This window comes from Octopus bimaculoides, unplaced genomic scaffold (assembly GCF_046866305.1).
Source record: "Octopus bimaculoides isolate indiv1 unplaced genomic scaffold, ASM4686630v1 contig81, whole genome shotgun sequence".
In the NCBI taxonomy this organism is placed as follows: Eukaryota; Metazoa; Mollusca; class Cephalopoda; order Octopoda; family Octopodidae; genus Octopus; species Octopus bimaculoides.
The window spans coordinates 66,509-92,055 of NW_028315331.1; the positions used below are offsets into that span (position 1 = coordinate 66,509).

The 25,547-nt window shown below is 34.1% G+C and overlaps 1 protein-coding gene across 1 annotated transcript in view; it reads right to left on the minus strand.

Moving 5' to 3' along the window:
- LOC106877038 (tyrosine-protein kinase Btk) overlaps window positions 1-25,547 on the minus strand; it is a 117,206-nt gene that overhangs the window by 34,936 nt on the left and 56,723 nt on the right. The window contains exons 5-11 of the mRNA XM_089346624.1: window positions 25,060-25,124; window positions 23,199-23,258; window positions 16,770-16,901; window positions 7,965-8,080; window positions 6,229-6,303; window positions 4,086-4,150; window positions 225-328 (exon numbers count right to left, since the gene is read on the minus strand). Coding sequence (XP_089202750.1) covers window positions 225-328; window positions 4,086-4,150; window positions 6,229-6,303; window positions 7,965-8,080; window positions 16,770-16,901; window positions 23,199-23,258; window positions 25,060-25,124 — 617 coding nt within the window. The remainder of the gene's footprint in view (window positions 1-224; window positions 329-4,085; window positions 4,151-6,228; window positions 6,304-7,964; window positions 8,081-16,769; window positions 16,902-23,198; window positions 23,259-25,059; window positions 25,125-25,547) is intronic.

Below are 25,547 nucleotides of genomic sequence, written 5' to 3' on the forward strand. Positions count from 1 at the left end.
AACTTGATAACTGGACATTCTAAAATAGCAGACAGTAAAAAAAAGGAATTACTTGGAGAGCAGACAGTAAACAACTGAAATATTTCAACATTGGGCATGGTAGTGAGATGATGAATATCGTGGATACTGGATGTTGTATGTAAATGAATTTGCTACAAATTGGACATGGTAAAAACATTTCTTTTGACCATCAGACAAAGGAGGAAAATATGTGTATAACTTACGTCATTGTTTTAGCCTCTTCAATGAAGTTGTCTTCTGACATAGTATCAAGTTTCATCTCTTTGACAGCCACAATGTTGCTCTTCCATAATGCCTCATATACATTCTACAAGATAGATGAGAGTCCAAACACCAATCATATTATGAAAGTAAAATGGGGTAAGAGTGACTGAAGGAGAGAGAGATAATGATGAGAAAGTCAGTTACTTTCCTTTAAAAAAACTGAATTTTTTATGAATCATAAGAATCTAAAAGTCAATGCTCAGCTATGGCTTCTGTTAGTGTTAACTAAATAAGAGATAATCTTCACTCTACTTGTGAACAAGATGCTAATCTATGGCAAGTAACTTTTCTTGGTCAAATTTATTCATTTCCCAACTGGTTTACATCACCTTTGCCATGTTTCTATGGTATGGATGCTTTATATGTCAATGAAATCATTTTTAATTTTTTGATTTCAACTCTACTGTTCAGCTCTTCTTTCTTTCTGTTCAGTTCGGCAACCAAAATCAAACAGAATTAACAACTTTGCTCTGGAACAGAACACAGTGAATGTAATTGTGGTGATAGTTCAACATCTTAACCTCAGAGCCACTGTGCATCATAAGAAAAAGAAGAAATAGGTGAACAGATCTGGCCAGCTTTTAGATAATTTAATACTACTAGCAGAATAGTTAAGAAGTTTGTTTTGCAATCATGAAGTCCCAGGTTTGGACCCACTGTGTGACACTTGCTAAAGTATCTTTACTTCAGTTTTAGGTTGACCTGATCCTTGTGAGTGAAATTGGGTAGATGGAAAGTCTGTGGAAGTACGTTTGAAAATTGTGTCTATCAGCTTTGTCACACTGTGTCACTGATTCTGGTTGGGAATTAAGTTAAAGGTATACATGTCTGCAGAATATTTAACTATTAAACAATGATTCAATGAGCAGGTAGTTCAGTTGATTGAACTTACTACTCATGAGCTAGCAGTCTGAAACATTATTTTATCTATGCCAAAAGGTAGAACCAGTCGAGCACCAGACAAAATGCCTTGATGTATTTAAGCCCTATAACATTCGTAGTTCAAACTCCAATAAAACTAAGAACAAGTAAATTTCTGGGGTTACTTTAACACAAAAACAGTTTAATCATAGTACTTATTTCATGAGTTGGGTCCTGTGTATTATGTTCTCTTTTCTGAAGATCTGGCTGGGATGATGACAGCTTATGTTGGTCAGCCAAATGCTACATGGTCACAGTGAATAAGATAGTGTCTCACAGGGGCAAGGAGAAACTGGGACACTGTTTGGAGGGTTGCCCAGGACTACCTGAGCAAATATGAACAATTATGGATGTAGCAATGTGCCACAAAGGTGCATGTTGCCATACCTGACCTCCCACAAAATGTCTGACTTTATACCTTTATAACAAATCATTTACTCTCAATGTTGAAAGCAGATTTAACATGATTTGAATTCATGATGTAGAAGGATGAAGCTAAAGAGTTTAAAGTATTTAATCTGCCTCTCTACTACTATTGAAACCTCATCACCTATTTTGGGGTTTAATATTGAAGTTTTAGAGGAATTAGTTTTTAAGAGGAACTTGCTTGAAATTTTGAATCCAACATAAGTAATTGTCAACAAATAAAATGGCAGTAACACAGAAAGAAAAAATGTATTTGAGATTATTCCAGGAATTAGTCTACAATTAAAATGACAACGTACACAACGGTACCAGCACACTCAGCGGTCACCCTATTGATTGACTGCATAACAGCGTCCCATCCAATGCCTCGGACTTACTGCAGCTGATATACACCAACTTTTGTCCATCATTGTGGACAACACCTACTTCGCTTTCCAGGACCATATATACAAACAGACAACAGGTCTCCCCATGGGATCCAGTCTCTCGGGCCTACTAGCCATCACATATATGAACCATCTGGAACGCCGAGCACTCAACATCTGCCACTCATGTGCCTTCTTCATCAGGTACGTAGATGACATCCTCATACTCACAACCTCTCGTGAAGAGGCTGAGAGAATATTCAAGACGTTCAATAACATGAACATGAACATAAAGTTCACTATAGAACATCCCGACGTCACTATCATTACTTGACTTCAAACTGAATATAACGGAAGAAGGGGAGATCCACACTGAGTTCTACAGGAAAGCAGCCAGTAGAGATATGTTTGTCCAATAGAATTCAGCACTTCCACTCGGTGCCAAAATAGGATATGCCAGAAATGAACTTGCACACATCCAAGGCAAGTGCAGCAGAACGGAGGACAAGGTGACCCACACTACACGCTTCCTAGATATATTGAAAACCAACGGGTATCCTAGATCCATTGTAAATCGGCTTAAGTATCCAAGATGACCAAAACGCCGAACACATAGAAAACCCAGCAACACATGCTTCCTTAAAATACCCCATTTTAGCGAAAGGATAACTACAGCCATCCGAAGAGCCATAAGAAGAGAAGGGCTAGACATACAACTAGCCCACTCCGGCCCCTCTCTGAGAGGACACCTCACAAAGAAAGGAATAAGAGACAACAATCAATGCACATTAACAAATTGTCCCATCCGTGACACAGATTTATGCCAACAGGTAAATGTTGTGTATAAAATATAATATAACAAATGCAACAAGTTCTATATGGGTAGCACAACAAGACCGTTACATGTCCACATCAAAGAACATCTGAACACGAGAGCCTTCTCCTTCAGAAAACATCTAGACAGATGCTGGAACACTGACAAAAGCATAACAGTCACAATTGAGGCCAATGAAAGAAATTTGGGTAATTTAAGAATTAAGGAAGTTTTACTCATACACAAATTAGGACCCCAAATTAACAACAGGATGGAGGTTGGTAATCAATATATTATTTAGCTACATCTGGGTGTGCATAGGTTCATTCTTAATAACATGCTCATGTATTGTTTATAAGAAAAAAAAAAGAAGGGGGAAAAAAAAAAAAGAGAAGCTACACATATAACACATAACTTAGAAGCAGCGCTACGGATGTACCAACACACACGAGATTGAAACATAGCCAACCTCATGCACTTCTCATGAGGAATTCCGGAAGAAGCTTCGTGAGACCACTACTGAGACACTTCCGAAAAAAAAACTGTTGGAAAACAGTTTATAGCAGAGACTCCATCTAAGAATATCTGAAGAAGGAATTGTATTCCGAAATACCATTGGACTATAGATAACTAAATTACAACAGGTATATAGTCCATTTTTTTTTTGTATTATAGTGCATTGTTGTACCATTCAAAACTTTTTATTCTTTACAGACAATTATAATGTTTATAATTATCTGGGCAAATTTATTCAAGGATGTCTTCAATCACTCATCTTATGGTCAGGCAGAAATAATTAATACTTATCTTCACAGCAAAGATTTTGATACCATTCTGTGATATGTTTGTGATGTATTAGACCCAGTTTCATTGATATGGTTTAATAATGCTGGAGGTGTCATCATATTTACTACAGGTGATTTCACATTACATGACCACTTTTTGTAAGGGAGTTGATTAAATTTACACTAGTATATTACTGGTCATTTGATATCAAGAAAATTATGAACTTTGTAAGGGGTATATCTAAGATCTTAAATAAACTTCAGCATTTTATAACTGGTCCTTCCTTTATTGACTCCCTTAAAGGGAATGGATAAAGAATGTCAGCTGTTACTTAAGTTTTATCAACTCTAGAGAGATTTGAAAAGAGTAATTGCAAAGAGATGAACATAAATACTATAAGCCATTTTAGGTTGGCACTCTTTCACACTTCTGCACCTTTCATTTATGACATGCTTAATGAAAATAAGATAATGAGGTAAATTACTTACTCCGAAACAACCAGAACCTACTAATTTGCCTTTGACTAAATTGGATTGGCTGATTTCCCAGCAATCTGAAGAGATAATGAAAAATGGTAATTATAAAAAAAAAACATCTTAAAATCTACAATTTATATTTATTAATTTGCTATTGGTATTATTATATTTAACTAGTAGAGTGAAGACATATTTTTGCCTCTTCAATCAAAACACAATCTATTCCAGTATGAGCAAATGAAATCTTCATTGAAATACTAGTTAAAAGAACTATAATTTCCTAAGGAATGCTTGCCTTTGATGCCCATAGATAGACAACGATGGTTTGTTTCACAAACTTTTAAAATTTAATTTACACACATTAACATATTTACTTCCAAATTTCTCCCTGACAACTCATCTTCTTCACACCCCACTCTCCTGTTTCCCAGTCCTTTCATACTCTCAGAAACTTATCTGCACAATATGTCGCTGATGAATCTCTCTCCCATGCAACTCATCTTCCTAATCCCTTTCTCTCCAACTGTGTTCACTTACTGCATTTCCTCTCTCCTCCATCTCTTACTTTCCTTTTGCACTCCCATGAAGTCACCTGCTTGTTCACCCATCAATTGTCTGTATTACTTCACATATATACCTCCTTGTAACTTGAAGGTACACCTCAACATATTTTCACCATCTTCTCTCTCTTTTGATGACCTCACTAGTATTAGTGCCATGTAAAGTGGTTGGTGTTAGGAAGGGCATCCAGCCATAGAAACCATGCCAAAGCAGATAGCAGAACTTGGTTCAGTCCTCTGGTTTGCTAGTTGGTGTCAAACCGTCCAACCCATGCCAGCATGGAAGACAAACGTTAAATGATGACAATGATGATCTATGGTGAAGGAGCATCATAATGGAATTATAAGACCTGATGACACCTGAAAGCCACAGATGCATATTGGAATTGTGCCTAGTAGAAGACACTGAGATCAATGACTTAGGGCAGAAAGCCTAGTTGTCATATTTGTCAGGGTGAAAAAAACATCTTTGTGTTGAATACCCATAAGAACAAGAATGATTAAGAAAAAAGAAATGAAAATAATGAAGATCAACAGCGAAAAAAAAAACCCAGTTTCCTGAGAACAAATACCCAAAACTTTGAGGATGGTGAGTGAAATATCTTTAGGCCCAGTAATAGAAACAGATGAGCAAACACCTCCTCCCCTAACAGTACCAATCTGAAATACCACACCTTCGGAAGTTCAGAACATAAAGAATATGCAAAACAGATTATTAATAAAATTAAAACAAAGACATTAACCATAATTAAAAGAAAATAATCCTAGCATATTAATGTTTCCTAACATTGAATATCTAAAAAAAAATGCTTACTGGTGTATTTGACTGCACTCAAATACAATCTGAGAACTGGTTAAGTGAACAAGGGCATGGAGTACTCTAATCCAATCATTCATGTTTCATTTTCTTTAATTATATCTTGTTTTAATTATTGTGTTTCATGGTCCTTTTTTTTTATATTTCTATTCAAATTTGTGTATATATATATATATACACACACACACACATTTAGGCACAGGTTTGCTTCCCAACCACATGGTTTTGGGTTCAGTCCCACTGTGTAGTACCCTGGGAAGTCTGTCCTACTATGGCCCTGACCAAAGCCTTGTGAGTGTATTTGGTTGACAGAACTGAAAGAAGGCTGTTGTGTGTGATTCTTTGTTTTGACATTGTGTGACAGTTCTAAAAGACCATTCTATCATACAAGTAGTGTAATTTATTTTCAATCTTTCATGAAAACATGTCCAATTATGGGCTAATATTTTGTTTGGAAACAAGTGAGAGTTGGTGACAGAAGAGCCATCTGGCTGCACAAAATCTGCCTCAATGAACTTTGTCTGATTCATACAAGCATGGAAAAATGGACATTAAAACAATGATAAAGATTACACACATACACACACACGCATATATTTGTGTGTATACTTCTAAATTTCTTAATACATCCTTCCATATGTTGTATAATGTCTCTCACTCTCTTTGTATTTGTAAATGTGATTTTATACCCACATTATCTTTTCTCTCTTTCTAACCTTAGGTGAGAGTTATGTATTTTATTACATTTCTTAAAGTTTTTGTGGCTAATATCACTTACCGTGTCCAAATCCAGCAGTAGCTGGAACTGTTTTGGCCTCATGACTTGGAGGAAAGCGTAGTCTTGTTTCAAGACCTATTAATACAACCAAATGAATAATGATGGAAGCAACATTTATACCAATGTACAATGTTAAAATAAACATACAGACAATATAGATGTGTCATAAACTAAAAACTAACACCTCTCAACATATAAATCTAATGTCACATTGGCCTAACTTATAATAAAGAGGCAGCAACACAACAACATTCTGAAGATGAGACCATGACAGTCTAGAAACATTTTTGCTAGATTTAGGAAGTTTCTTCTTTCAAACAACAACTTACAAAAAAATATGAATAAACTTCATAAAAAGAAAAGATAAAATTAAAACACTCATGTTTTCAAGATGTGTATTTACCAGCAAAAAAATCTTTGATAAATCAGTGCTCCCCAAACCTGCAATATTTATTTTGTGAGTTATGTCCCTTTATACTTGTTGCAACTATCGAGGTGAGGTGGGGGTTTGATGTTTCTGACTAAAATCCATGGAGTACTCCAAATGGAAAAATCTAAAAATTGAAACCAGTAATAGAATGCAAGCTATTTCAATCCTGCACTTGATGGAACATCTCTGAGAATTCTAACTCTTATTGTTATAATCATCATCATTTTAATATCCAGTTCTCTATCATACTGTCGAAGGATGCATCTTTGGAGAGGCTTATCATCATTTCTTCTCTAAACAGTGTCATTTTATATTAGGTTCAACATCCAGAGCTCTGTCACCTTTACTACAACCACCTCTGCTCTTCTAAACTACCTAGCTACACACTATTACTTCTTCATTCAGCCCCAAAATAACAGACCTCCTATCTCATTTCTGTCTGACACTCAAACTGAGTCCCTTAGGGTTAAACACTTCTGGAAATTTCACTTTTATTCTGTTTCTCCCCACAAAATTTAAATTGAGCATCAACTACATCAACCTATAAAAGTAATGGGTGCTATCCCTCCTCCTTCCACTAACTGAAAAGATGAGCTAATAAGGAAGCACTTTCATGGCCACTCAACCTACTAGAAATAATAATCCCAAATCCCTCAGACTACACCCTGCTATTTAAAAAAGGAAAAGATGGGAGGGTCATGGCTAGATGCCTCTGATCATGAATCCACATTGAGGCAGTGAAAGAATAATAGTATTAGTAGTAGTGAAGGAGGAGAAAAATCTGTTTTGGGTACTTTGCATTATCAGTACCCAACCCCTTTTTGATTGCCAGTTAGTGATGTCAATCAACATTAATTCCAGTCACCTCTGAGATCAATATTGTATATTGATAGGAGGCAGGTATATCAGATATAATTATCTTTAGTATAACATTCTTTATGTTGCTGTTGTTTTACCTTAGGTGAAACCTGACTGAACAGACTTATGCTCAAATGAAAAGCATTTGAGCTGTGAGCATCCTATTTATCTTTTTGTATAGCTAAGACAATGTGATCCTTTACTAAATTATTAGAGTGTGAGTAATTTGAGGTAATGTGGCTGCTATTCCTTATAGGCTCCACTACTACATAGAGACTTCCTCACTGACTCACTACTTGTCTTTATTTTCTTGATTCCACCACCCTCTGAATAGAAGAAATACAAAACTAACACTGATGAAATTTAGAAAGATGAAACAATACTGCAAGGTATTTAGTATCATGCTTTACATTTCTTTTTTCAAATTACAATTTGCAAACTCTACTACCTGCAGAGTTATGTTTATGATAATAAATAAGATCAGCCATTGTATCAAAAGTATTTTTCTCGTGCAAGTAAAATTTTCCATCTGGCGTTTCCTTTATATGGTAGTGGCGAGACTTCCTGAAATTTAAAAAGAAAAAGACAAGAACAAAAACTAAATAAATTAATAACAAAATATAATTAAATGTAAAGTAAAACTCCACCCAACCACCACCAGCCTGAGCAATCTACTTTTGTCATTAATCTCCTATCCATGGAAAGGTCAAACATTAACAGCTGACCTTTATGTGCCTCATGGTAATGGTCAACTATTGACTCCATAGGAAGGAAAATGTAAACCAACGCAATATAAAATATTTTAGAATACATCCAATCATTTCTTTTCAGTCCTTTCTTCCCCAAATTATTGTAACCTCAAACCATTACCCCATGTTTTCCTTGAATTTGTAACAATTTGAACTGAACATCAACTCCCTTGATCAGTTTATTTCCTTACACGCTTTCAAACAAATAAGAAAAGAATTTTGTTTTCATATATTCAGATTATGAAGATGATCTTTCCTTAAATTATGTTATGCCAGCCTTGAAATGCTGTTTTTAAGTTGCTTTTGTTTTCACTTTAGCTCTTGGACAATTGCTGGTCTTGACAATGCAGACTGTCTTTTTTTTTTGTTCTTTCAGACATACATAGCATGTATTTAGGGATACAGTCACCAATATGTCTTACCATATTTAAGACAGTAGAAGATTTGACTAATTTCTAGTAGCTTAACCAATGATGTAAAAGTCTTCTTCATAAACCTCTGTTTTAGTATAGGCATCTTCCATGTTATGGAAGCATTGCACCACTAAAAATCTTGCCATAATGTGGCAGTGTGAAATATAAAACCTATTCAACTATTGACTATTTTATGTTCTGGAATATCATGTTACAACATAGTTTTTATTCAATGCAGTAACATAAGAGGGGCCTTCATTTGTTATGTATGCTGACGTATAATGTCAGAGTTTCTTTAAACAACACCTTTTGCATCAGTTATAATAATGTCAGTTACTCCTTAGAAGTAGCTTCTAGCCTGCATTTCCACTCTGTTCATACAACTCACTCATCTATCCTTTTGTCATCAATCACTCAAGCTGTATATACTTCCTCACTCCACGTCTCATACTAACTATTTCATCCCATCCTTTCTCCTTGAAAGTCATTCCTCTGAAATTTCTTCTCTGCTCATGTTTGCCCTGTAGCTCCTGAGTTGTAATTATTCATGATCATTTATTCATGTCAATTTAACTGGTGTCAAAGATGAGTGATATCCTTTATTCCACATCAAACCATTAAAAACAGCAAATGTCAAAACTACATCAAATATATTATGTTTTTTATTAAATTCATATCAAAGTTTGTGGACAAGAGCATCATCAATTTACAGGTTTCTAATAAGATAAACAATTATTTACAATATTTTCAATAGTGGCAATAACAATGGGGTGTCTATGCAACTTGGGCAGAAAAAATATAAGCCATTTTTTTGTCTTTTGAAAACAACAGCTTATCAATTTTTTTTCATTGTGGTTTACATCTTACATAGATATATGTCAGCAAAAGATATGCACACACACACACACACATACATTATACTAGCAGAGATACCCGGCCTTGCTTGGGATTAAAATGGCATAGATTTTTATTGCTGTACTTGTTTCAGTCATGTGACTGCGGCCATGGTGGAGCACCGCTGTTGGTCGAAGAAATCAACCACAGGATTTATTTTTTGTAAGCCTAGTACTCATTGTGTCAGTGTCTTTTACCAAACCGCTAAGTTACGGGAATGTAACCACAGCAACATCAGTTGTCAAGCAATGGTGGGGGTACAAACACAAGACACAGGCACACACATATACAAATATACACATATATACGACAGTCTTTTTTCAGTTTCCGAGTAAGAAATCCACTCAAGATTTTGGTCAGCCTGAGGCTATAGTAAGCATATATATATATATATATATATATATATATATATATATATATATATATATATATATATATACATATGCTTTCGGTGCGAATGGCTTTATTATACGGTGCCGTATTTTACAATCCTGTAAATAATAATAATGGTATTTTTATATAAGCTTAAAGCTTATGCCATTCACCGTGCAATGACTAACGAAAATAGTCTAATAATGGAGCATATAAACCCTCGACAGAAAAAAGGCTTTCCCATCTGCGTGGGATGCAAACCCACATCCCTTTGTTAACATGACTGTGTGTGTTACCTTCACACATGGATAGGAAAGCCTTCTTTTTCTGTTGAGTGCTTATATGCCTCATTATTAGACTATTTTCCTTAATCATTGCATGGTGAACGACATAAACTTTAATGTTATATAAAAATACCATTATTATTATTATTATTTACAAGATTGTAAAATACGGCGTCGTATAACAAAACCATTTGCACCGAAAGCATATATATATATATATATATATATATATATATATATATATATATATATATATATATATATATATATATATATATATATATATATATATATATATATATATATATATATATATATATATTTCTATATATATATATATAATTTGAAAACATGAAGTTTCGTAACATTGTTTACAAAATGATAGCCGATCGTTTGCGAAGGAGTGTGTCTACAGTCAACACTGAGGATTTTTGGTTTGGTAACTACTGCTGTCTCCCATGTTCATGCACGACCAACTATATGTCGGTGTGAGTAGAGCAACGGATTCAGCAAATTTGGAAATTAGTTGTGGAGAAACAGAGAATATCGTTTATATTGTGTATCACTCAGTAAAAAGACGAAATTTAAAAACTGTTATCTCTCTCTGTTTACACCATCGCTAGAAGGGGACTTAACTCATGTTTGCAAATGGCCCCGACTTGAAAATTGTTAGAAGTTATGGTTTAAAATTATTTTTAATGAAAAAATTCACGTGTTAGGAAGCAACAAAAAAAACAAAACAAATGGCCAATTCCGGGCATTTTCGACCATGAGGAATCCATTGGTGCGACTCCCAGATTGCTATCTTGTAAGGTGTGGATTTCTATAGATGCAACACACACATACTCACAAACTCAGCTTTACAATATGTACTGAGATTTTTATTGCTGTACTTGTTTCAGTCATGTGACAGCGGCCATGGTGGAGCACCGCCGTTGGTCGAAGAAATCAACCACAGGATTTATTCTTTGTAAGCCTAGTACTTATTGTGTCAGTGTCTTTTACCAAACCGCTAAGTTACAGGAATGTAAACACAGCAACATCCGTTGTCAAGCAATGGTGGGGGTACAAACACAAGACACAGGCACACACATATACAAATATACACATATATACGACAGTCTTCTTTCAGTTTCCGAGTAAGAAATCCACTCAAGATTTTGGTCAGCCTGAGGCTGTAGTAAGCATATATATATATGCTTTCGGTGCAAATAACTTTACTATATGGTGCCATATTTTATTGCGTTTTGCAACCTTTTCAATAGTTATTGACTGTCCATTGTCAGAGCTGCATTCTTTTTGTTTGTTTGTGCACATGCATGTGTGCATGTGTATACATATATGTATGTATGCATGTTTGCGTATGCATGTATGTGTCTGTTTGTGTATGCATATATATGTATGCATGTGTGTACATTTGTATGTATGTATTCTGCATATTCATGTTTGTGTGTTCATGTTTGTATGTGTGAGTGTGTGTGTTTGTATGTATTTGTGTGTGTACCTCTGTCTCTGTGTGTGCATATTTGAGTGTGTCTATGTGTATGGGTTTGTGTGACTATGTACATGCACCTATTATGTATGAATATGTGTCTCCATGTGTCCTTGTGTGTGTGTAGGAAGTGTGCATGTGTGTATATGGTCATGCGTTCCAGTCTTCATTTGTGTATGTGTGTGTGTGTGAATGTCTGTCCGTATTATGTATGTACCTATCTATCTGCTTACTTACATATCCATTTATCTATCTATCTATATATATATATATAGGTAAATGGATATATAATTTGTTTCAAATTTGTGTGAATGTGTATAGAATATATATATGACCATTCCACATGATTTGGGACTTACTGCCATAAAAGATTGGGTTGAGAAATATGGAGAAGTGATACCCAGTAGATTTACTGTAACCTTCATACTAGATGTGGTCAGCCTCATCCTCGAAAACAATACATTCCTTTTCAATGGATAAAATTACCTCCAAATTCAAGGCACAGCTATGGAGATGCGATTTGCTCCGGTTTTTGCGAACTCAGTATTGGGATACTTGGAACAAAACATATAAAACAAATTGAAGAGAACTATGGCATGACCTTTAAAAGACATATAGAGGACACATGGAAAAGATACCTTGATGATTGTTTCCTAATTTGGACCAAATCCCTAGAAAATCTGAAAGAATTCAGCACCCTCCTCAACCATCTACACCCTAGTTTCAAATTCACAAGAGAAATAAGCAACACACAATTACCATTTCTTGACATAATGGTAATTAAAAACAACATCATAATCACAACTGATATTTATTACAAAAGCACAGATACACACCAGTACCTATATTTCAAATCATGCCACCCAACACACACAAAACGCAACATCCCATATTATCTAGTCAGGAAAATTTGTACTATAGTCAAGGATCCAAATCTCAGAAACATACAATTTATAGAACTTAAAAGATTTCTGCTCAAGTAAAACTACCTTCTCCTACTTATAGAAAATAGCATACAATGAGCAAAAAAAGATACCTATAGAACAACTTAGGGCAACATGACAAAGACGAACCCTATTTCTAGTAACATGCAATTTGCATCACCAAAACATTTTTAACATCATCAAAACAAATTTGTCAATCAGAAAACAAAGTGAAAAATTGAAAAACATAATAACCAATCAAATACGTATCTTAAGCAAAAGGCAAAATTCAACATGAACAAACAGGATGAAACATTCACGGTATCCAAGTGTAATGATAACAGATATGGAATGTGTCAATACATGCATACCAGTAGATCCATTAAAATAAAAAATGGACAGATTTTTGTAAAAACAGATATGAATTGCAAAAGCAGAAATTTGATAAAAGTTAATGGTTTATTAAAATGTTCAAACCTGTTCTGAACGGAAATAACAGCAATAATATAACAACCAGTTAATGATGTGGGTTAAAAAATATCTCTAGCATATGAAAATAAACAAATTACAGAATATTGGTACGTCTGGCAAACTGTGTTGTTTAAGCTACATGTGGATTGGGCGAAACCATATTCTAAAAATTCAGCTTGTTGAAGCGTTCTCAGAGGTACTAAAGTTGTCAAGGACTCAACTGTCAGTTTGATGATTATTCAGTGTATGAAAGTGCTAATTTAACTTTATGAGCATTACAAAATATTTTTTCTAATGTTAAAATACCATAATAAAAAATATGAAAACCAGACCATGTTTTAACTTTATTCAACTGATATATATATATATATATATATATACATATATATATATATTTATGTATGTATTTATATTATCTTAGTTGAAAAACTTCGATAAGGTAAATATGTTAATAGTTACCAGGGTAGCAAAATTCACAGAGAAGCTGGGATATTATACCTAGTTAAAAGGTAGAAATTCCATGTTAAAGTGATGTATTTTGAATTGATATAATAAAGAATAAATGGAGCAAAATGCATATAATAAAAAAGTTCCTTTAATTCCTTTAATATATATATATATATATGTATATATATGTATATACACACACATATGTAAATAAAATATAAGGATAAAATCTATATAAGATTTTATCGAGTAGCCAGTGTGTAAACCAAAAGGTATTGAATTTTTTCCTTTATATATAAAATACATTATAATATCAAGGGCCATTACTGTGTGTAAAAGCCACATGTTTTAATGGGACTCTAAAGTCAAACTACTTCAATAAGTATACACATACGCCGACATTGAAGGAATGAAAACTAGGAGAAATTTCTTCAATAAAAAAAGGTTTAGTTGTATACCATTAATGATTTCGTGGTCACTATGTATTACCATGTTCTCCACTCATCAGTACGAACATAACTGGGAAAAATAAATATATAAACATCTGTGTACATGCTAAACAAACTCAATGCATCCAGTAGAGCATATACAAATGTTTACATTTATAAGGCCAATTAAAGGGATCTCTGCCCAGTTCATCTTGCCATGTGTGTATAATCGAAATAATTCAGCACTGAATATATTCTGATTCAATATTTGTAAATAAAATATAAGGATAAAATCTATATAAAGTAAAAACTTAGATACCTTGTATTAAATTTTTTCCTTAATTGGTTTACACACTGGCTACTCGATAAAGTCTTACATAGATTTTATCCTTATATTTTATTTACAAATATTGAACCAGAATTATTTCGATTATACACATGTGGTGAGATGAACTTTAATTGGATTTATAAGTGTAAACATTTGTATATGCTCTACTGGATGTGCTGTGTTCATTTGGTACATACAGATGTTTATATATTTATTTTTCCTGGTTATGTTCGTACTGATGAGGGGAGAACATGGTAATACATAGTGACCACGAAATCATTAATGGTATACGACTAAACCTTTTTTTTTACTGAAGGAATTTCTCCTAGTTTTTATTCCCTTGATGTCAGTGTGTGTGTATACTTATTGAAGTAGTTTGACTTTAGATTTCCCATTAAAGCGTGTGGCTTTTATGCACAGTAAGAGCTCTTGATATCATAATATATATATATATATATATATATATATATATATATATATATATACATATACACACATATATACACGTCTACATAACAGCTTACTAACAACTCTACCCGTGTGTATATAAACTGGGGATATTGGGGTATGACTACCTTCTATGTATGCTTCCTATTTAGCACTGGGGGTGTTTCATTTATGAGGATGTACTCCTGTATTTGTCAGAGTGTTGGGTGTTTCGGGTGCTTGGATAAAATGTGGATGTCAAGTTGACCCAGTGTGGCTCCATGTTGGTAGAGTATGGAGGACTGTTTTTTGTCATCATATTGTCTCAAATGTTCATTTAGTCTCTCTGCAATGCTTCTAGATGTCTCACCTATGTACTTTATGTTTTTGTCTTTACAATCACTCTCTATGCACCTTATGCTGTAGACTACACTTCTAGTTCTACAGTTAATGCCAGGGTTAATCTTACATACCATACAGTTATCATTGGTGCATGTAGTATTCTCAAAGGGGTACATCCTACATAGTTGTGATCTGATGGAGCTCCCTGGCTTTTCAATGATCTTAATGTTGAGTTTGGCCTCTTTCAGAGCTTTCCTAAGTCTAGTTCTCCATGGGCTGTGGCCTCTACAAACATCACTCCTTGATATTTGTCAGTCTTGTACCACACGTTCACCTGTTTGCTTTGTTACAAGCTCTTTGTATTCTATTCCAGTCTTTGTTTCTATATCTAGGGCAGGTACCACTGGTTTCATTACAAATAATGCTAACTTCTTTCTAGCTCCCCTGTATACCTGAACCCTATCTTTCTGATCATTTCCAGAGAATTGCATGCAGTGCATGAAGTTCTGTACATGTTTCTTTGTTTCATAGGGTTTGCATAGTGGGGACACATTGTTCATTATCCTAAGTCTGCTATCATTATGCTGATTTTCATGTTGTGTAACAAAGCTGAGTTCTTGTGAACAACATATTTCAAAGCTATGGGTTTTATGTAATAGGAGTGGAGGAGCTGCACTCTGTTGTTCACAGTCTCTAACCAAAGCTTAGTACCAAGGACAGGAAGTCTATTGTTAGGGTGCCTAGTGGGGTAAACTATAGTTACTTTGATACTTTGGGGGAAGGAGTTAGCTTCATGATGGATTCTCTCCATTATGTTCCTCTCGGTTTCTACACTACAGTTACTAGAGTTTGTCCTAACTAGAATATATATATGCATACACAGAGATGCATACATGCATACATACATATATGTATACTCATGCACACACATACGCACAAAGAAACAAAGAAAAAGAATGTGGCTATGATAACAGACAGAGTCAACGACTATTGAAAAGGTTGCAAGACGCAACCAAAATTTTAGAAAAAATAAATAAGTAAATGAGTGGAAATCGAACTGGTGAGTGTGTAAGGCACTAAAAGAGAATGACTCTCCCCAGACACAATGAAAATTATTAAATTATCAGAAAAATATTATCAAAAAGTATATAAAATTTCACATGGATACTTTGAATAATTAGAATTAAGGGAGGCAGGAAGGCAATTTTCTGGGCCCAAATGAGCAAAAAGTGTGCTTTTGTTCTTTTTTGTTTTCCAGATGATTCTGAATCTGATCTTAGTTTTTCTTTAAAAAAGTGTTTGGGTGGACACATGCCTGGCCACTTTTTACATCCACACACATGTATGTACACACACAAACACATTTATAGCCTCTTACACAGTTTCAGTCACTCAAAATCCACTGGTAAATTTGAGGCTATGTTTGATGACATCTGCCAAAAGGGACTGAAATGAGAACCAGATTGCAAAGTGAACTTCTTTGCCTGCCAACTATATTTCAGAAGTAGTTTCATATCTTCAGTGGAAAGATCTTTCATTTGAGACTGAGGTGCAGGACAAACATCAACAAAAGTAAAAGGAAAGGAATTATATCTCTGATAAAGAAATACATAAAAAAAAAAGATTTAAAAAGTACAATTGAGACTCATTTTCTGAAGTTATTTGAAGACTGTGAGGTACTTACTCTTTACAATAAACAGAGATAGTGTAGACATTTCCTTTTGTTGTGGAATCACGCACCATGAAACAACCATCATGACCATCCTTCTTCAGCAGCATCTCACAATACTGTCGAGTGATGTCTTTATAATACCAACTATGAGAGAGAAATGGAACAGTAGTAGAGTTGGTGGTTAAGATATTGAAATAGGTTAGTAGATAAGTACAATAGGAAGATGAGGTGGAGGTGGTAGATGCTAAATGGAAGGAGGAGGAGGGATATGATAGAAGATTGTTAGAAAATAATGTGCATGGAATGACTCAGGGATTAAATTGATATTGGTTTCATCAGTTTAGTAATTCTAATTGTTCAATTAAAGGAACTCTCTACTCATTGTATTATACTCTAAGTGGTTGAATATTCCAATGTATACATGTTGAACATGTCAACAGTTTATATATTTATGTGTGTGTGAGTATGTGTGTATATTAAACTGTGTCAAACAAATGAGAGGAGAGCATTCAATACATGTTATAGAGGATATAGTTAATTGAAAATAAATTTTTATCTTGTATCTCAAGTTTCATGCCACTGTAATCTTGCCTGAAGATTGCAATGCTGTATGATGAATATATCTTCCTTACAAAACTGTACAATGAATATATCTTCTTGACTGACAGTTTCATCTTGTGATTTTTCAAATTGAAATAAAAATACCAGTCACTGAAATCTGTATTTCCAATTTCTGAAATAATACTACTCTACATGTAGTATTGAGTATACAATACTCTAACCCATCTCCCTATCACCCTACACACACAGAGAGTACTTAAAGTAAGTTCTTTAAGAATTTTGAAAATAGAAAAATTTCAATAAAACAAAATTATTGAAGTAAATATAATAATTTCTAAACATATGTAATATAAAAATAACAGGAGTAATATTTAAAATCTGATTAAAAAGTCAAGGCAGTTTGTTGAGCCTACCCTGAAATAAAGACTGGTTATATTATAGTGTAACTGAGTATTTATACTTTTATCATAATTCAGAATAATCAGTATAACCCTTGTTATAAAACAAAACTTGGTGGCCTGAATTACAGGTACAGCACTCATTGAGCTCCAACACTCTGTCCACCCAGTTTTGCTCACAAGATTTAGGTTATAATAAGAGACACTTGTCCAAGGTGTCATTCATTGTGGGATTCAAACCAAGCACTTTATGATTGCAAGGTAAACTTCTTAACCATTTGACAAAGCTTGCAACTTCTAGTTAAGTTTGTAATATTCCGAGAGGTTAACTGAAGGCATGTTTGTTATCTAGAGTGAGAACTTGGGGGTAATACTGAGGCAAATAGGATTACAATGTGGAAGATAGGGCTCAAATTTGGCATAATACTGAGTGAGATAGGGTTAGAATCTGGAGTAATACTGTGAGAGACTAGAAACAGCAGTAACTATGCAGTAAGTGCTGTTAGAAACTGGGATAATAATGTTGGAGAAAGGGTTGGAAACTAAGGGAATACTGTTGGGATAATGTTGTAAACTAGTATAACAACATTGGAGATAGGGATATAAACTGGAACAAATAAGAAAATCAACTGATGTATGTAGTGACAGATTGCAGGAAGTAATGATTGTGTGTGTGTGTGTGTGTGTGTGTATATTTAGAAAGTTGTTTTTTGTGGCCAGTCGGAGAGTGACCATTGGTTTTGAACCTAATAAAACACTTAGCTGTATAGTTGACTCATCAGGCTCAAATGACTGGAGACACATAACCTCTCTACTATTGGAGGGAGGAAAAAAATCATGGTCAGTTAATTTTGTAAACAAAAAATTCTGAACTTTGTGGCTTTTTACTTTTAACTATCCATTTTGGTTCACCATGTGATGGTCGGATCCATTTAGTTTTACTTGGACCGCCCACACCTTTAATGTGATGGATTATCCTAGCATCTGTTAATTGGCTATAAAATGGGAAGTTTTGGCTCGCTAAGTACCAAGGGAGGAGAGCTTTGCTATGAGTGACCTGGGACTTTGATGTGAGAACATTTTGATTTCAAACCAGAATCCTTGACATTATGCTTTGCATCTTACTAACATTTAAATAGAATTGTAACCAGAATTTTTGTGATGCTGTCTTCAGGTTTTTCTAAACTTTCTATGTAATGTTTTGACAATGATAATATCCTACCAGTCTGCTGTATCAAATTTTAGAAAATGCTTCCTTGCAGTCAATTGCAACTTGTCTTTGAATTTGTTATTTAATATCTATTCTGATGTCAATTAATAGAGGACATAATATACCAGACTTTAAAACCACAATTCATGCAACTACGAACATTACAAAAAGGTAGAGTTATCCCCTTTCAACAGATGCCAGTTATGTCTACAATAGGCCCACTGAAGATATCTGGAGATGGCAGCATTTCCCTAGTCAGCAAATAGGGAATTCTATGTTTCCAACACAAATTTCCTCTGAGGGCACTGACTAAACATTTTGGGAGTTAAAAAAAATATCACATGCCTGCCCTAGAGGACATTTAGATTTATCTCTGCATGTGCATTCAGGACAGTTCTGAATCATCAGTTGTTTATTGACATAGGCCTTTAAACTAATAAATGTAAGAATCTTCTATATTTATTTGTTAGGACAAATACAGGTAGAAGATAGAAAGACAGAGAGAAAATAGAGGGGGAGGAGAGATGAGAAAGAGAGCGAAAGAGAAAACACTTTTACTTTTTTTCTTTTAAATTAAGGAGTGTCAATTTCTTAAAGCTCTATCTCACAATTGATATGAAACAATACATACACTTTTTTTACTAACCAAATCAGTTTGTCCAGTTTTGGCCTTCTATACATCGTATGTATAAAGAGAAAATTTTGTGTGTATATTTAGAATTGAATTGTTGGTGATCTGATGAGCTAGCTTTATTTAAATGCATTAATTTCTGAATATACAAATGTACTGTATAATGCTAAGCATGTGTATTAGTGTGATTATGTATGCATACATTCTTCCATACAGAAACTAATATTACATGAAGAAGGTTACAAAATGGCTGTAATCCTATGGAAGTCACATGGTTAAATATACATACATATATATATAAATATATATATATACAAACATACATACAGGGTGTGCAAGATATTTGAGGACAGATTTATGTTTATAAGAAAAACAGATAGATAATAACTTTATTAAAAAATACTATGAGGATAAAAATAAACCTTCATTTCTATAATGTTATTCAATAAAGCCACGTTCAGCTTCTATAACTGCTTCTATACAAGATCTAAATTGTCTACATGCTTGAAACAAGTGGTCCTGGTTCATTTTGGACATTGCTCTGAATATGGTGGCTTTCAAAGAATCTTTGGTGTTATGGGCATGTTCATTGACTTCTCTCTCAACGCTCCACACATCCAATGAATTGAGTTCTGGGGAATTGGGAGGCCAAATATTAGGAGTTATGTGATCATGAAAATTTTCAATCATCCAGTCCTGCATTACTTGAGCCTTGTGTGATGGTGCAGAGTCTTACTGAAACATATATGGCCTTCATTGCATGAACAGTCCATTAGGGTAGAGTGAAAAAGGTACTTTTACACAGATTTTCAAAATATGTTTTCAAGAATATATTTTTTATTGCGAAATCCTTTAAAAGCAACTGCGTTAAAATCTGAAGTTCTTAAATTTACATCTTCAAGCTCTGCAGCCCACTTGAAATTTTGAATGATGAGCAAAAAATCAATTTATAACATATTTATCGTTCCTCATTTTATTTTTTACATTCACTGTCACAATTTGATTTTCTTTTGCAAAATCCTTTAAGAACAAAAGTGTTAAAATCTTAAGCTCTAAAATTTATATCTTCAGGCTCTGCAACATACTTGAAATTTCGAAATTATGCGAAATAAACAGACTTTTCGACTTTGTTTTCTTTATTATTTTTAATACGAGGTCACTGAATATATGTGTTACATGAGGTCTAGATTACATACACATTAGAATAAAAGTGTGTGTAAACCAATTTTTGATTCTTGACACATTTTGGTGATAAAAATAATCAACATTTCCAATCTATTTGAAATAATTCCATGTAGCTAAATAATACGAATTGTTGCAGTGTATTCCTTTTCATTCCAGTAATAAAGCCAATTAATCTTTTTCGTAGACGAGAATTAGCATCTCACTTTCAAATAAAGAATGGAACAGTCAAAGATTTGTTGTTTTAGAAATTCCTAAAACGACATAATGCTAAGTGTTTGTTATGTTCAAAATAACTAAAACTAAACAATTCTAATTGATTATTGCTACATTACCTTTCAATTTGAAGTCCTTTAAGTCGAATAAATCTTTTGTTGCTTTGTTTTTAAACACATTACACTTTGTCTGAAATGATGGTATATTTTTTCTATTTTTCAGAGATTTTAGTAATGCTTGGTACTTTAGATAAAACTCTCTCTTTTACTTGTTTCAGTCATTTGACTGCGGCCATGCTGGAGCACCGCCTTTAGTTGAGAAAATCGACCCCAGGATTTATTCTTTGTAAGCCTAGTACTTATTCTATTAGTCTCTTTTTGCCGAACCGCTAAGTTACAAGGATGTAAACACACCAGCATTGGTTGTCAAGCGATGGGGGGGGGGGCAAACATAGACACACAAACATATATATATATATACATATATATGACGGGCTTCTTTCAGTTTCTGTCTACCAAATCCACTCACAAGGCTTTGGTCGGCCCGAGGCCATAGTAGAAGACACTTGCCCAAGGTGCCACGCAGTGGGACTGAACCCGGAACCATGTGGTTGGTAAGCAAGCTACTTATCACATACTTAACTGACTCAACCATAACACAAGGGATAGATGTCTTTTGCCAAAAAAGAATTATCTTTTCTGCTTCAATCTCGACAATTTGTTTAATTGAAGGATTTTTCTTAACTACATTATTTTCTTTTTCTCATTCAAATAAAACACATTTTAGTAAGTCATTGTAAGTTAGCAAAACTTGCTCGCTAAGATCACATAGAGTACCAAATATTGGGTGTTCAATATCATGATGTGTTATTGAATTATGAATCATCACTAAATGTAAACAGCACTAAATTTAATACAATCATTAATTTTAATACAATGGCCTAAAGTCAAGGTACAAAGTAGAAAATTTCACAAACATACGATGTACATCCACATGCAATGGCTGCTGCAGCAGCACTTGAGAGATGTTCACACCCCCGTTCTCTTTATAGTCAATGTGGAACCTCAAGGTATTAGTCAATTGTATTGAAACTTGGTATGCAACCTCTTAAGGATACTATATTTACTGTTTTGCATTCTGCAATGTAGAAATATGTATATGTTACAACTTATAATCCATGAAATCCAAAATTCAACCAAAAATAACGATTTTTAAAATTTTCAATTGTGTTGTGAAGCCTGAAAAAGTATTTAATGGTGATTTTTTATACAATTTTCTTTTAACCCTAATTTGCAACAAAATATCGATTCTTGGTTACCAATTTTGAAAGTTGTATTTTTCACTCCACTCTACTGTTCATCCAAGACTTATCAACTGTTTTGAGGACCTCAGTGTAGGTGGCAGAGTTAACTTTAAGACCTTGAGGAAAGAAGTAAGGAGGCATCACATGTCCCTCATTGCTGACAACCCCTAAAACCATGATAGTTACAGGAAATTTTGTATGCATAATTCTTGGAACTTCAGAAGGGTCTGCACATAACAATCTGTCATTTCTTCTGTTAACTTTTAGATCTTGGTCAAAGTTTTTTTCATCTGAGAAAAACTAAAACAAATCTTCTTCTGCTGGACTTTTTCAATTTGTTTAAGAGCCTTTTAAATCTGATGTAACAATTTTCTTTTGCTTTTCCTGACATAAATTGATCCTTCCTCATCACATAAGACTAATATCTGATGTCATTGTTCCTTCTGACACATGGAGATCTTTTGCAATTGATCTCATGGATTTTCTGGGATTGTAATCAGTTTCCTGGGATTGTAATCTGATGGAAATCTTTGGTCTCTAACTCCTTACGAACTTTGTAGATGAAAGTTCCAGCAACATTTAAAAATTGAGATATTTCTAAATTGCTATGCTCAGCCTTTATAGCCACAATACCAGAATGCCTTTTCATTTCTTGAGTAAGCAGAGTGTCTGCCATTATTATTTTCTGAAACAAAGATTATATAGAGTTAGCAAAAAATGCAGCAATGACCAAAAAAAAAAAAGAAGTATGTCCTCAAATACCTTATGCCCCCTGTATATATATTCACCACTTATACCTCCTGACTTTATGGTTATATATATGACAGTGTGTATATACGTGTGTGCATGTATGTATGTACTTGTACACACACACAAAAGCAATCCCCATGCATTATGTATATATTAAAATATATAGAAAAGTAAACATTAAAGATCTTACTCAAATATTTCCAGATCACACAATTTCTTCACATAGTTGGATGGAATGTAGCCTTTCTCCCTGTGAGAAGAGAGAGAAAGAAACAGGTATGAGAGAGAGAGAGAGAGAAAGAAAGAGAGAGAGAGAGGAGAGAGAGAGAGAGAGAGAGAGAGAGAGAGAGCGAGAGAGAGAGAGAGAGAGAGAGAGAGCGAGAGAGAGAGAGATAGAGAAGGAGCAACGATTATTTTGAAAAAAAACTGTAAAAAGTTATAAAAATGAAGGAATTCTGTCATGGCAATAGAATTGGTGGAAAAGTGATATTTTCAGAGAAACATAAATTTGCTTTAACAATGTAATAATATTCTGCCCCAAGAACTCTCATTCATTGTATTTGGTAGAAAACAAGTATAATAAATCAATTAGGTTGTAAATTTGTTTGACAATTTCTGAGGATTCGCTTACCAGAATGATTCACTCCATTACCTGCTCACATATCTCTCTGCCTCTTCTACCACAACTGCAATGAACTAATAAGATATTGGCATCCTTTCACCCAATACATCTCTCCCTTTTTCCTGTGAACATCCTTTATTGTGTATTACTCTTTCAGATCCTTCACCAAAACACTTTCTCCAATTATTACTTGACAGAATTACAACATCCTTGAAATTCCTTCTTTGACCCTGAGCAATTTCTACAGATAACCACATACAGATGTTTAAGCAAACCATCAAGAAGGTTAATCTCATTGATCTAGGAGAATCTAAAAATACCATGAACACTACCCTACCCCATCACGCCTGCTAACTTACCAAAAAATTATTGTAAGTTAATGTAACTTCCTTCAACAAATCTTTTTTTTTTGTTGTTTAAACAACTGGCGCCACACATTTTTTAAGTTCCTACATCTTGGTACAGCTTTGTGAGATGTAGCCCCTGAAGAAAATACACTGAGCAGTGTAATCTTTGGGTGGCATCATGGAATTACTGAAGCAACAGATCTGTAGGTGGGATCTAGTTGTTCAACTACCCTGCATTAGGACTGTTTAATCAAAACTGACTTAGGGTTAAACAATACCATGTCTTTATAATTACAACAAAATGCCTACCAGAACTAGAACATCAAGTTAACACTGAAATACTTTCTACTAAGGCCTGAAATTTGTGAGAAAGAGCTAGTAATCTACACCAACCCTGGAGCTCAACTGGTACTTATTTCATTGACCCCCGAAAGAACAAAAGGCAAAGTTGACCTTGGTGGAATTTGAACTTAGAATTTAAAGAAGGACAAATTGCCACCAAGCATTTTGTCTGGTGAGCTAACAATCCTGTCAACTCACCACCTTAAGGGAAAAGTAATAATGATTTCAAATTTTGGCACAAGGCCAGCAATTTTGGAGAAGGAGGAAGCAAGTTGATTACATCGACCTCCTTACTCAACTGGTACTTATTTTATTGACCCCAAAAGGATGAGAAGCAAAGTCGACTGCGGTGACATTTGAACTCAGAATGTATAGACAGATGAAATGCCAGCCAATGTTTTGCCTGGCATGCTAATGATTCTACCAGCTTGCTACCTTAAAGGGAAAAGTAATAATGTTTTAAGTAATACTGATATTAAATTCAAAGATTACCAATTTGAGATTAGATCTTCAATTTTTAAGTGTTTATTTTTTAGTAGTTTTCAGTTAATCACTTTTTTATATGTGAGATATACATTTCTGTGTGCTCAAGGTGTGGAGTTCAGGTACAGACACAAGTTTTCTCCTTGTGCTCAGGGATGATAGGGATAAGTACACTATAAAGATAAATACAGAATGAGAAAAGGACAGATAAATAGAGAGACAGAGAGAAAGAGAGAGTAAAGAGTTAATCAACTTGCCCTCGTTTGTTCTTTGCAAGCCACCAGTGCTCATTGGAGTCATTAAGTATTTCATAGCGCTCTCCCTGCATGAGATAAGTAAATTATAGTTATTAGACAGTTAGCAATGCTATTTATTAATGAACAATGTTTTCTTTTGCTTTTTTGGAGCTGCTGTATATGTTGAATGTAAAATTTTAATTTTAATATGTTAACCAGAGGTTCAAGTTGTACAGCAAACAGAGTTTTAATACTTCTTGAACAGTTGGCTTCTGCATCAAAATATATGGCAAATATTTTTAGAAGAATTTCAAACATGCAAGCATAGAAAAGTAGACATTAAAATGATGATGATAATCTTCCAATACAGTAAACTCACAGAATGGAATATATTTTACATCTGGAAAACAGAAAATATATTTTATCAGTAAAATCAATAATGTAATTTTTTCCTCTTACGATAGCATTTTCATATGAAATTAATTGCAGAATTATAAATATAATTTATA